The 14978-nt window shown below is 34.7% G+C and overlaps 1 protein-coding gene across 1 annotated transcript in view; it reads right to left on the minus strand.

Annotated features, from left to right (window-relative positions):
• Nucleotides 1–14439, minus strand: part of LOC120626929 (synaptic vesicle glycoprotein 2C-like) — a 74182-nt gene extending 59743 nt beyond the window's left edge. The window contains exon 1 of the mRNA XM_039894737.1: nucleotides 14094–14439. Within this exon, the coding sequence (XP_039750671.1) occupies nucleotides 14094–14109 (16 nt within the window). The 5' untranslated portion in view covers nucleotides 14110–14439. The remainder of the gene's footprint in view (nucleotides 1–14093) is intronic.
• Between the last annotated feature and the right edge of the window lie 539 nt (nucleotides 14440–14978).

Raw genomic sequence — 14978 nt, forward strand, 5'->3', positions numbered from 1 at the left:
CAAACCAACTGATCCACTAATTTAAAGTCACTCAACGGGTTTTGGAGAGAGCTATGTCAGGGGTTTCCCTGAATCGAAGAGATCCGCTGGAGAATCAAAGTCATTGACATGGCCCTATCAACAAGTTGACGCCGTTTGAGCGCGACGGCCATTTAACCAGCAAAGTTTTAGAGTGTGGACCGCGAACGAGCAAACGTAGTGTGGGCATCGTTCTAGCATGGACAGACTACATAAAGAGAGTAACAGGGCCGTGGGTGGATGAAGAAGGTCTATATTCAACAGTGAACGTGTACAGGCTGATATAGTAAAAGCTCTCGTCCAAACCAGAATACATTCTAACGCGATTATGTTAGTAAGTAGGTATTTCTAGAATTTTCTTTATCTTAAAAATACCTTTCCTACTTAGCCCTACTTAATTACATTATTATCTTATCTCTTATCCTCGTAGGCCCTAAGTGGATGGACTTTAACCCTTCAAATTATTTTATGCATTATATGTTTTTCAGCCATTTACCTATCTAAGACCCTAATATATTTTATATTATTTGAAAGTTGTGTTTGTTTGTTTGCCATCACCACTGTAGTAAACTAGACGAGAACCTCGTTTACAGAGGAAACGTCGACGTCGATGCATATTTCAATTTGTGGGCTTACTAGCATTGCTTTAAGCAGTAATATAATGTTTAAGTTTAGATTCTGAATTTTAATTCTTATTTGCGGGGCGACATTGTCTGTCATTAAAGCATCCGTTTTAAAATAATTCTGCTATAAGATGCTTGTAAGCTTCTCTATGAGGTTGAAAGAACTTCAACTTTTAATTTTTTTTTTTTTTTTTTATTGGAAAACCAACAGTTGTAGATACTAAATAGTTAACAAATTGGTTGACTTAAAACTAATAACAGGTTTCCAAAGATGAGTCTTATATAAACAAGGGTACCTGATAGAACCCAGGAATAACGCAGCAAACTATAAATAAGTGTAAAGTTTACCTAGCATGCAACAGTTTATCTACAAGTTGCGACGTACACTGTTCATATAACCATAAAATAAGTCAATTTCGGGGTCATTTTAAACAGAATTAAGAAGGCGAGAGACACGGATTACGAAGTAATTAAATTTATTCTTAGTTTTAGTTAAGGGTACGTGCAGAATCTTTTTATGCCTAGGTAATCGTGAGGGTACAATTAAATCTAACTTAGTAAGTAATTCCGGACTATCTATTGACCCTCTAACAATGTTAAATAAGAGACAAGTTTATATATATTCTCTGTGAAACGACATATTTTACAAGAATTACAAGAATTAGCAAACAAATTCGAGGTTACCTGACAAAAATACTAAGAACGTTTTCCTTACTTGTTTATTAAATTTCGGGACTGAAAAAAAATACTACACATGTAAAGACTTCAGAGTATTTTTGTTGTTTCGATCTTTCTTTATTACTTATTTATTCTGATATTATTTTCTCCAAGTGTAATAAACACTTCAATAAACATTTAGGTTATTTATGAAGACCTCAACGACTCCTAAAAAGTATCAAAAATCGCTATAAATTAACCGATTAGATAATTACCTAGCTCCCGTGCAAATTCAAAATCCAGTGTAGTTTCAACAAACGCCATAATGGCTACTCAGGTGTATATAATTAAGTAAAGAAAAAGATAAAAGTAGATTAATTATAGATAAATAGGGCATGTTACTGATAAGACCGTTAATCCTCGGGCACATGGCATGATTTAAGTAATTAACTACTTTGTCTTCAAAGATCCACCAGTTTATCGATTTATTTTTACTAATTACTTCAATTCTATTCCGCGCTTATCATTCGGTATTGCCTAATCGTCATAAAATTCAATTGTTATAAAGATTTACGATATTCGACAACAGGCATGTTTAACACAACTGAAAATGTTAAATAAACCGTTACGAATATATAGCGATTTGAGTATTTTTTAAAGTAACTTGAGCATTTGCTATCGAAAATTGGTCGAGTAAGACCGATGATGAAGACCACGGATATAAGTATTTATCCGTGGTGGTATATACACAATAATAAGTATTAAACTGGTTTCGTTTCCATTACGGTATTAAGTAAGAAATAAATAGAAAAATTTTTTTTTTTTTGCATAATAAAACAGGCTTTGTTATACAACTAAATAGCAAGAAATAAATATTCAACGAAAAACAAAGTCGGTTCTTATTTGTAAAAAAAAATCTGTTTTCTTTATGGTAAATATATCACAGGCATCGCTAAACGCCCTACCAACGAGTTCACTATAAATTATAATGATGGTTTCAGAATGCTGTTGGGCTTACCACGTTATTGTAGTGCATCAGAAATGTTCGCGAGGGCTCATACTGGTGACTTTTTTGCCATCAGAATAAACGAATAGCATCCTTGATGAATTGAACGTGGGTAATAATAAATAAATAAATAAATATACTACGACAATACACACATCGCCATCTAGCCCCAAAGTAAGCGTAGCTTGTGTTATGGGAACCAATATAGCTGATGAATATTTTTTTTATGAATATAATACACATAAATACTTATAATATACAGAAAAACACCCAGACACTGAAAAACATTCATGTTCATCACAAACATTTTCCAGTTGTGGGAATCGAACCCACGACCGTGGCCTTAGAAAGCAGGGTCGCTGCCCACTGCGCCACTCGGCCGTCGGGTAAGGAGTAACGGCATTCTGAAAGAATAAATCGATAAGACTCTCCGATTTACAAGTTGTATATTAAACTCCACGTACGGCTGCCTGGACGCAGAAATATATTAAAAAATATAAAAAACTTACATATTTCATGTAAGTTTTTTTTATTTTGTTTAGTTTTTAATTATTCTGTTATTCAATAGTGTAGATGGGTTATAGTTACCAAATAAAAATAAATAAATAATAATAGTATTTTTTGATAGAACACCATTGTTTTGTGAATCTTTGCCGAGTATGATAGATGCCACATGAATCTCTTCTGAAAACGCTCCAGTCTTATCATCGTTCTCCTGGTGCTTTTCTTATTTGGGTTCAGCCCTCCTGATACTTGTCCGCCATTTAATACGGTCTTGTGTCATTTCTGGTGTTAGGCCCAGAGTTTTCATGTCATTGAAAACGATTCTAGTCCAGGTGGTAAGTGGGCGTCCTCTACCTCTTTTGCCTTCATCTATAGCCATTACTACCACAATAACACACAACCACATGCCATACCACATGCCACATGACACAGCGAGCGTACTTCCGCAACTTTAAAGAGCCTCTGATAAACTCATTCCGAATTTTGTCCAATCTTGTAATGTAAAAGAATGAGGTCGCCAAACAACGCTGCAAAAGCAACTGCGCATGAGACTGCGAACAAGGCTGTAAAAACTCCTTAATACCGAAGCTAAGTAGATTGTATAATGAATTTAGTGCTAAAAGTGAGTGTATTGATTTGTTAAACGATACATTAGAAAAATTTAAAACCAAAATTATTAAAACGTTTGGCACTCCGCTCGTAGAAGGTGACTCGTAATCTGATATTTAGGTACCTACCTCAACTTTGTTATCTAAGTTCCTTAAATATTAACATTGGTAATGTAAGTTTCTATTTCAAATTCATATTCAAAATGTCTTTATTCATGTAGGCCTATCACAGGCACTTATGAAGCTTTCTGTTTAAATTTTATTATTATAAATATACATATCTTTATATATATAAATCTCCTGTCACGATGTTTGTCCGCGATGGACTCCTTAACTACTTAACCGATTTTAAATTAAATTGGCACACCGTGAGCAGTCTGGTCCAACTTAAGAGATAGGATAACTTAGATCTTTAATTATAGTCGCAATTTTATTTTATTGCAAATTATTTGTCTGTAATTGATTGACAGTCACATGTTATATATATACTACTATACTCATTTAAGGCTTAGCGACACTGAATACTTTAAAAACAAAATCAAACGCAGACGAAGTCGCGGGCAACAGCTAGTATCTTATATAAAGCTTGTATAAAATTGAGTTATCGTACATACTAACCAGTGCATGCTGTGACTACCTATAAGTGAAATTATGTGTCATTAGTAACCTAAGGCTAGCTTTATTCATAACTATAAAACATGTAATTTTGTTGGTAGTCCTAATAAAAATAAATAAATAAATAAATCAGATTTACGAGTATGTTTTATCTCCTTTGAAAATTCGACCTTGTTGTATAAAAAATCATTATCATTCCCCAGAAAGGGGCCCGAAGCCCTAACCATACTGTGCTTTAACTCACGAAACGGTTCAAGAGTTAAAGTGCAATATCTCAAATATGTTTGTCTCAAATCTTTGGGAGTGTCGTCAAATATCAGAGCTGTTAGCGGCGTCATCACTCTGCAGATTTATTGTCCCTCGGACATCAATATCGAGTAGATTGAAAAACCTAGTAGCTTCTAGTTTTCTAATAGGACTGTGTTTAGCCGCCAGGATCTTTGGGAACCGTCGTGGCTTTTTTAACTTAACAATAAATTAATGGTTAGTTATAACCTTTTATTTGCCCGCGGCTTCGCTCACATTAAGTTCAATTTTTGAATTGGTATATTTTAACTACAAAGGTTTAAAAAAAAGCCTTTTTTTTTTTTATTTAGTTCGCAAAACTGACAATCTACTGCTTACTCTAATATAAACTATAGGACATTTGGCATGTGTATACAATTGTGCCTTCTCGATGCGAACATAGCATGCAAATCCGTTGGGTACATAAGGCTGCTGCAAACAGCTAGAAAAACTAATTTAGAATAATATAACAAAAAAAAAATATAAATTACTAAGAAAAGAAAAACAAAATATTGTGGAAATAAAATTACCTAAGCCATAACCCTTTTCTTAACTTAAGCTTAATACTAGGTATGTTATCGCTGAAGATATCTATACTATCACGAAAGCAAAAGCCTTGCTGCTAATAGAAAAATAAGAACGTAAATTACTTAAAAAATCAGAAACTTTCATATCAATTTCCATCCCCTATTTGATGCCTTTGTAGTTGGAATTTTTAAAATTTGTTAAACACGTATTTCTTTATTTTTAATAGAACACCTAAAATCAAATGTAACTTGAAAAATAAATTGATAAATGAAGGATTTCATACAAACTTTCATACCCCATTTAACCCTGCTAGGGTTGAAAAATCCTTTCTTAGCGAATGCCTACGTTGTAATAACTACCTGTGTGCAAAATTTCAGCCCGATCCGTCAAGTGGTTGGAGATGTGCGTTGATAGATCAATTAGTGAGTCACCTTTGCCTTTTATATATATAGATAACAGTCCACTGCTAAAGGCCTCTCCCAATGCAAGGGTTTGTCTATAATCACCACGCTGGGTTGACGCGTTGGTGATCGTAGTGGATGGTAGTAGTACCACAGAGTGCGCTGCAGCCTGTTTTCCGTTAAAATCAAGGGATTACGAGAGTACGAGAACCACATGAATAGGGGTGGTAAAAAATGTATTCTGATCTGTCGTCACCACATGGCAATATATTTTTTATTTCAATCATAAATTCGAGGAATTGAAATCGGCCCAAAATCTATAATATCGTTTACGCTGAACGGTTTACACCAAAGAAACAAAATCTATATCAAATATATTCATTCCTTCGTATAATATAATGTCAGCGACAACATATATCTGAGTTTCATATCACTAACTTCACCTGTTGGAACTAAACTATTTGCTAAAGGGAGCATAACGATTTTTCCTTACGTTACGATATCAAATTGATCCTAACGTCCCATCTCGTAAACGAAGACAATAGAATAGACATTAGTAAGATGTTCGTTTTTATTATTGCAAAGTTATATGGAACATCAATATGGCATATTAATAGCAACACATTACGCTCGTAAAAGGGACTCACGACTAAGAAATCAATCAAACAGATATAGGGTTGCCAGCTGTGCTTTTTCTCACGTGGTGGTAAACAAACAACAGACAACCCAACAGGGCAACGAGGCGATTAGAGATGCGGAGTGCAGAGTCCCTATCTGTTCGCGATGTCTGCGGTAGGGCGGTGCGTATTTTTCTGCGCACTAGTACTCTCAATGAGTAGACAATGTATTATCAGTAATTAATTATTAGTAGAGCTTTTAATAACTTTTTTCGAATCATTTACTGTGAGTGACAACCCTATTCGCCATGTTGTGTTTTATTGGAAGCACAGCTGCGGTGACCATTTTGCGCTGACTCCGCGATAACTTCACCGTTTGTAATGATGATTTATTGAACTAAAACAAGTGTTATTTTTATAATAATTGCATCGGCGCACGAGGATTCTACGTCTTATTTTATTTCATTTCAAATATATGTAAACTAGCAGAACCGCGCGACTTCGTCCGCGAATGAGTCAACTTATAAAAATAGTCGTATGCCCAATATAAATGATTCTGAGATTCCAATATAAATGAATCCTAGCTAGATCGAATTATCGCCCCCTGTTGTATACGAAATTTCATGAAAATCGTTGGAGCCGATTCCAAGAATTGCTCGTTTAAAGATAATGGGTACAGTTATTTTTATAGATGGTATATAATTAAACTTTTGATAACTGAAACTAGATATGAGTCATATATCTTAATAAATTGGTTGGCATAATAACGAATGTAAGCTTTTTTTTAATAAATGGACAGGTATCAAGAAATAATTAAAAGTAATATTTGATTTACAGAAATTTATCATGAAAATATGACGGTGGGTATTTTCATAAATAGTGCTTTTATATACACTCCAATCTTGTGTTGAAAGTCTGAGGACGCAAAGATACCTCCCGGAAGTCGATATCACAGTCACCTACTTATATCTATACTTAATTTTTCGTATCATTGTATGTTTATACGTAATGTAAATTAAAACGTAATTTTCTACTTATTAACCTGACTTACATTTTAGTTAGTTAAGTCTAAGTTTAATTTTATTTATTATTTTAAGACATCAATATTACATATTATAATCCGATTTAATTCATTTTTGTTTTGTTTCCCAATAATTGATTAAGTTAAACAATTCATTGTAACTTAGCTTTAAATGTGGTGCTGGAGGAGAATGCTGCGAATCCCGTGGACGGCACACAGGACCAACGCATCGATTTTGAGACAGCTTCAAATTACAAGAAGGCTATCAACCACCTGTCTTAAGAGGATTCTCGAGTAGTTCGGTCACATTGCCAGAAAAGATGGAGACAATCTTGAACAAAATAGTGGTCACTGGCAAAGTGGAAGGAAAGAGACCTCGAGGACGTAGCCCGATTCGTTGGTCGGATCAAATCCGCACTGCTCTCGACACCAAAGTGCATACTGCTTTAAACGTTGCTCAAAGCCGAGTAAAATCGCACAAAATCGTCCAGAAGGTTGTAAGTGGAAGGGGTCACGACCCCCAGCAATGAAGAACACGACGTAGAGAGAGCTTTAAATAGTTATACTTTTAAAGGTTTATATTAACAGACTAATAATTTACTGTAAATAATTTATAGGAATAACTTTTTTACATTTTAATGCATGCTGCGATAACCTGTAAATAGTTGAACATTGACTATGTGACTCATGACAAGAAAAATTAGCAAGTTTTAATGTATCTCCTGATGGTTGTCCATTATAATTAATTAAATATATTAGGTTGCATGAAATTCATAATTCGTTTAAAGAGAATTGCATACAATTCTACAATTGACATCTTGGAGATGTCTCTTAAAAATTTCAAAGTTTGTATTAAACGTAAGCTTATAGAAAAGTCCTATTATAGTATAAAGGCCTACGTAATCGATAAAAAAGCTTGGGTGTAAATTATTGTTCTAATAAGGTTGCTTTTCTAATAATTTAAAATGACATTGTGAGATGGTGATAACAAAAAAAACACCCGGCTAGGTTTGTTGTGCGCTTCTTCTTAGACCAGGACGCGTTTGGAACCCTCGTAGCTTTAGTTTTAAGTTTACGAATGTGGTTATCGCCATCATCTCACTACCGTGTAATTCTTATGTACGCATGAAAAGTGCCACCTATGGGCTTATACTTGAATAAATATATTTTTGACTTTTACTTTGACTTTAAATAAATAAATGGAAAGCACAATAACTGCTTGATCGATTTAAATATATAAATAACAGACTGAGACTTTGAAGGTTGAAAAATCGGCGTGTAAAAAACGCATTGAAAGAACAAAATCCATCTCTTTCGAAAGCTGGTTAAAAATCACAAAAGCGTCACAACAGAAAAAGTTAATACCTGACCGTTGTTAACCTGAACCGGGAATCAAACCCGGACTGCATACTTTGTCGAACTACCAAACATTGAGGTAATTTAATTATCAACAAGTATGGGATGAATCAAGGAGAATTTTGTTTATGTAACGTTAAAAACCCTTCCTATGAAAATTATGCAAAAGCCCATTAGCTTATTGAACAATAATGGGTAATAAAGTCGGCTATAATAAAGGTACTTACCGATCAATTATAGCGGAAATGACTTTGATGCGTGACTAATGTTATGAAGCGGTGATGGTGAGGACTTCAGCCTGCCTTTTGAGGGGAACAAATTCGAAGCCCGGAACGCAACTCTAACTTTTCGGAGTTATGTGCGTTATAAGCAATAACATTTCACCTTATTTAACGGTGAAGGTTAACGCCAGGTAGACTACGGCTGAAACCTTCCGCCATTTCTTGACGACCTCTTTAGCGCAACGGTGAGCGCTGAGAATATAATTCGGAGGTCCTGGATTCGATTCCCGGCAGGGACAATTTGAGAATTTATAATTTCTGAATTTTCTCTGGTCTGGTCTGGTGGGAGGCTTTGGCCGTGGCTAGTTACCACCCTACTGACAAGACGTGCCGCTAAGCGATTTAGTGTTCCGGTTCGTTGTCGCGTAGAAACCGATAAGGGGTATGACTCCCTCACAGGTTAGCCCGCTACTATCTTAAGACAGTCAAGGTCTAACTTGTTGTGGTAAAAAAAAACCCACTATTCTGGCAGGAGATATAGTGGGCCAGTAATGGCTCGATAATGTTGATGATGATTTGACTAATATTCCTGTAAAATATTCAAATTCGTTCAGCATTGAAAAACCGGCTGGGTGATTACGTATCTCATAACAGGCTTGAGACAGGCGTAAACCTCAGATCCTTAAACAATCTAGCTTAGAAAAACGGAATATTATAAACAAGCTAAATCTATTATTCACGAACCCTTTATTTTCTACGGGATGATATTTATCCTTTGGCCGTCTCTAGGATGCAAATTATTTCTATCTTAAATTGTACGCGGCAACGGTAACATATTAGGTTGGGGAAAAAGTTTCTTCGCATTTTTTAAGAAAATTCAAAACATCTTTTAATATAGTTTATTTACATTTAACTAGAGTATGTAGGTACCATTACGTTCTATAACTTTTTGCCATCTTGTAGGTAGGGACATAATCCTATTGCTATAGAACAATGAAACAAACAAACACGCAGAGATTATTCTAAAGAAAGACATTCTTTTCCCTGGCTAAAACATAATTTCCTTTTAGCCATGGAGTGGAATAAAATCGGTGTCAAATAGTTAGTCAAGTAACTAAAGTAAGTTAACGTAAGTTATGATTAGTAACTATTAGTATATCGCTATATTAAAGGTTGTTTTATCAATATCTGTTTATGTCTGTTTCTTTTTCGTTTCCATTATAGTATTAATATCTATCTTTTCATTTATAATTGACGCCCAGTTCCTTAACTATCTGCCTTCAAAAAATTTGCTTAAAATATTATTTGAAGCGGTGATAGCGCATTGGGTAGGCTCGACTTCACTTTCCGGGGGCCGAGTTCGAATCCCAGCACGCATCTTTAACTTTTCTAAGTTATGTGCGTTTTAAGTAATTAAAATATCACTGGCTTTAACGGTGAAGGAAAACATTGTGAGGGAACCTGCATGCCTAAGAGATCTATCTTAATTATATTCTCAAAGGTGTGTGGAGTCCACTAATTCGCACTGGGCCAGCGTGGTGGACTACGGCCTTAATCCCTTCTATTTGTGGGGGGAGACCCGTGCTCTGTAGTGGGCCGGTAATGGGTTGATATGATGATGATCATCATCATGATTTTTTTTCAATTATTTTTTAGCGGCAAGAACATATTTGTAAAAAATTAAAAAGATAAACAGATAGATAAAGTACCAAGTGAAAAAATCACTAACAAATTAAGCGATTTCGATGAACACCCCGGAAACTAGCACGGATTTAGTGGTTATCTTATCTTTAATGGATTAAATTTTACTGGAAATAATAGAAAAACATTACGTTACAAGGAAAAAAATTAAAATAATATATTACTGTTTTTTTTTTTGACCAAAAGCGTGTCGTAAAATGACATGAAAAATTAATAATGTAGGAAAGTCACCGTGACAGTTGACGAAACCTTGGTGTATTACTTACCCATATACATGGCTTTCAGAGTCCGACATGGCCGGTTTTTTTGTGGTTTTGAATAAGAGAAAAATCGGTCAAGTGCGAATCGGACTCGCGCACGAAAGGCTCCGTACCATTTTTTTATAAAAAACGGCAAAAAAATCATGTCTGTTGTTTAAGAACCCCCCTCAAATATTTAGGTACATGATAAACGACTAAGACACCGGGAGGTATCTTTGCATCGTTCGAGTCCATGTAGTACTGAAGTGCATCGATAATGCAGTCGTATTTATATCGAAATACCCACCAACTCAATGTCATGAACATTGGTTGTTAATCAAATATAATTTTAATTTTTTCTTGAAAACTATTTATTAACTATTTAATAAAATATCTGGCAAATATGAATTTATCGTTATCAAAAGATTAATTATTGACCCACTTTAAAAATTTACTGTAACATACATTTTCTGTGACAATTTGAACTGGCTCACTATCACGGTTCCCGAGATACGAGATACAGCCCTTTAACAGACGGACTGATTGGTGGACAGCGGAGAATTAGTTATAGGGTAACATTCTATACTTTGGGTACAGAACTTTAAAAAGACAATCAGTAGCATTGTGTATCTTTAAAAAACTGTCTGACGAAAGGTAAGGTAAGTCGAAGCACGGGTATCAAAATGGTTGTTTTTTATTTCGGCAAATTAAGACTGTACATTATAATGGACGACCTTCCTGGTGCAGCGGGCAGCGCTCTGTTTGTGGGAGGTCCGGATTCGATCTCCGGCAAGGGTGATTTGGGAATTTATAATTTCAAAATTTTTTCTGGTCCGTTTTTTTTTTTGGCTTGGTGGAAAAGCTACCTCCGACCTTTGGGCAGGCCGGAGGTTATGAGGGACTCCCCCCTCTAAAGGAATACTATAAACCACCACGGCATGTCCCTCTTGTTGGCTTTGTTACACGGCCGGGGAATGCTAGTTAGTTACCACCCTACCGACAAAGTGCCGCTAAGCGATGTAGCGTTCCGGTACGATTACGCGTCGAAACCGATTAGGCTACGGACTTAATATAACTACTATACCCCCTTAGATTGCATCATCACTTACCAGCAGGTTAGAACCAGTACTGACTGCAGTTTACGTAACGTTTTACGTTTAAACAATTGTATGTCCAAAGAGTATATAAACAAGAGCAAAAAAGCCTTACAGCAATTTTTTTTTATTTTAATAACTGACCAAGAAGATAGGCCCGATGTTAAGTGGAAAAACTGTAAACAGCAAACTCTTTGCAGGGCATACAAGGAACGTGTCCAACAATTGCCGACATCAAACTGGGGCATTGCTAAGCTTCATATGCTTTCCATTGAACATAAGACAGTCGAAGTCATTGGGCATATTTAAAAATGCTCATTATCTCGGTCAGTAAAGACGACTATTATTATTTATTTATCTACTCAAACTCGTATTTAAGTATTTATGGTATATTAAGATATGTATTAGTATATTTATCAAGAGTATTTTTTATTTGTGTAGTCTGGTTTATGTATTAGTATGTAGATGTTCGTATGTCTGTACTAAATAGTGTACCCAACCTATTTGTTTTCTTTTTAGTTTTCCTAATCCTTAGGTTGCCTGGCAGAGATCGCTGCTTAGCGATAAGGCCGCCTTTTGTATCCTGCTTCATTCTTCATGTGTTTATTCTTATTTTGTCTCGTTTTTCTGAGTGGTGTACAAATAAAGAGTATAAATAACAGTATAAATAAAATATGCTCCGGCAACCACGCCCTTCGCACCGGGAACACGGCAATGTTGTTTTGCGGCAGACATATGCGTGGCAGTAGTACTTCCCCGGACGAGCTCTGTCACAAAAAGCTCAACTACGACTTATTTCGTGATTCACTACGTTATCAGTGTTTACACATTCCGCTAAGATAACAAATACGTTTAATACTTCAGAGCTTGGAGTATCGCGGCAAGGTTGCCTGTCTTTCAGAATATCAGACAAAAATAATTTATTATACTATCTATCTATACTTATAATAAAACTGTAACTGGAAGATTTCTGTACATTTAATATATTTTGAAAATTTTGACCGGGGGATGCTTTATAATCGATACTAAGTCTAAAACAGATTTTTATTTAATCTGTCTATCTGTCTGTCTGTCTGTCTCTCTGTCATCACGTTAAAACTACAGAACTGATTAAAATATAATTTTAACATATTTTTCCCTATGGGGGGCTGTGGGTATAAATATGTCGGTTTTTTTAAGAGTTCTATACGAATGTTAATTAAAAAAAAACATTTCTGTAGTTAAAAAGTAGGTCGAAAGAAGTGTCGCTAAGCGATTTCGCGTTCCCGTACAATGTGCAAGATAGAAACTTATCAGGGTAAAACTTATAAGTTTAATATATAACTAAGTATACACATATAAACACCCAGACAATGAAAAACATTAATGCTCATCACACAAACATTTTTCAGTAGTGGGAATCGAACCCACGGCCTTGGACTCAGAAATGACGGCCGTCATGCCGATAAGGTAAGGTAGATACAAATAATACAATAAAATGTTTATAATGTTGGTAGGTTTATAATGTAAGTATATTAAAAGCTTCATCACCATCATATCAACCCATTATCGGCCCAAATTGGTTAAGGCCGTAGTCCACCACGCTGGTCCAGTGCAAATTGGTAGACTCCACACACATTTGGTGAGCTGTCAGGCATGCAGGTTTCCTCACAATGTTTTCCTTCACCATTAAATTAAGTGTCAAAGTCAAAGTGCTGGGATTCGAAGTCGGCCCCCCGAGAGTAAAGTCGAAGTCCAAACCACAAGGCTATCAACGCTTTAGCTTTAAGGCTACTCTCACATAAATTATCTGATTTCTTCGAATTATTATCACACAGTACCTTCATAATATAAAAGGCTAAAAATCAATATATCAAACGAATAAATTCTCATGATGACGTCACCGCCCTCAATATATTTTCCTGAAACAACATGTCTCAAAAGACAAGCTACGGACAATTGGAGCAGAACCTGTTGATTTGATCAACAGTCTATCGTGTTATCTACAAAGGCTTTCGAAGGCTATTCTTAGAAAATATTTATACAGAGTTTTTACGGGTCTTTCTGTATAAATTTACAGTGACACACTAAAGTTAGATGTACATATTTCTAGATACCGAGCATAAATTTTGAGAATTTTTCAATAACAATTACAATAACTTACTAAAAGTCAGATTCAAAAATAGAACAATAAAAAAAGATACTTTAAAGAACGTTTAAAAAGTTTATTTAAATAAACAAGCAAATTCAATTTAAATATTATTGATATGCAATTTTTCGTAATTAATTACATATGTTTTGCGGGTTTTTCAATAAATTTAATAGTGACCTACTAAAAGTAAGGCTTTCATATTTCTATAATTCTTATAAGAATTATAAAATATCTCCTTAGAACGATAGAAAATACATACTTTAGAGAACTTTTAAAAAAGTATCATAAAATAATCAAGCGTAATACCTAATTATTGATAAAAGGTATAAGGATAAATCCAAATTATTATTATCGCATTATTAAATTATAATAGTAGAAATTGCATCACCTATAAAAAATGATGCAATTTTTATTAATCCAAAAAAAATACGATATTTAAATAAAATAAATTTAAAAACGTATACATACCTGCGTGCTCTTCCATACTAAATAATTTATTTGAATGTACACTAAACACAAAAGTCAAGCACAAACTTACAATAACTTAGAACCTAGTATCACACGGAATTTAATTTAATTAATTATTTATTAATTTAATAATCACAATTCAATTCACTTGGAAAAATGTCTCACTTTCCACCAAAAAGTGTTTATTACTTCTTCTATTTTACTTTTATCCCATTTGTCGGTAGTTTATTTGTTGAACAGTTTTTTTTTTCTACTTCAGCTTAACGCGAGTTCGGTACTTAGGCGGCATTGGGCGGGTAGGTGCAACTTTGTCGACGTTCAAACCAGGACTGGCCGCTAGGGACGCAAGCGGTTATCGATACTAATTATATCGACGGACGGACGCGCAATTAATTTCGCTACTCCGTTGAGTTTTCGCGCGTCTGAGCTCTGAAAGAAAATGTACGTAGCGCCGTTTTGGTTTTGTTGACGTTATCTCTGTGTGATTAGGCATTTTTTTTAGGGTTCCGTACCTAAAATAAAAAAAAACGTTATAATCTAGTTAAATAAAAGGATTTTTTTTTATGGCCGATTGTCACACCGAGCAGTGACTTATCTTTCTGAGTCCAAGGCTGGGTTCGATTCCTAAAACAGGAAAATGTTTGTGTATTGAACATGAATGCCTTTCAGAGTCTGGTGGTTTATCTGTATATTATAAGTATTAAGGTATATTATTCAAAAAAATATTTAATATTAGTATTTTTATGTATACTACGGCTACGCTTACTTTGGGACTAGATGGCAATAGGCGTATTGTCACTAATAAATTCACATTTTGTCTACGATATTTTTAATAATAATTCAATGTTAAGGATATATTATTTAGTACGTAAGTATTGTTGTTTC

This window comes from Pararge aegeria, chromosome 10, assembly GCF_905163445.1.
Source record: "Pararge aegeria chromosome 10, ilParAegt1.1, whole genome shotgun sequence".
Taxonomy (NCBI): domain Eukaryota; kingdom Metazoa; phylum Arthropoda; class Insecta; order Lepidoptera; family Nymphalidae; genus Pararge; species Pararge aegeria.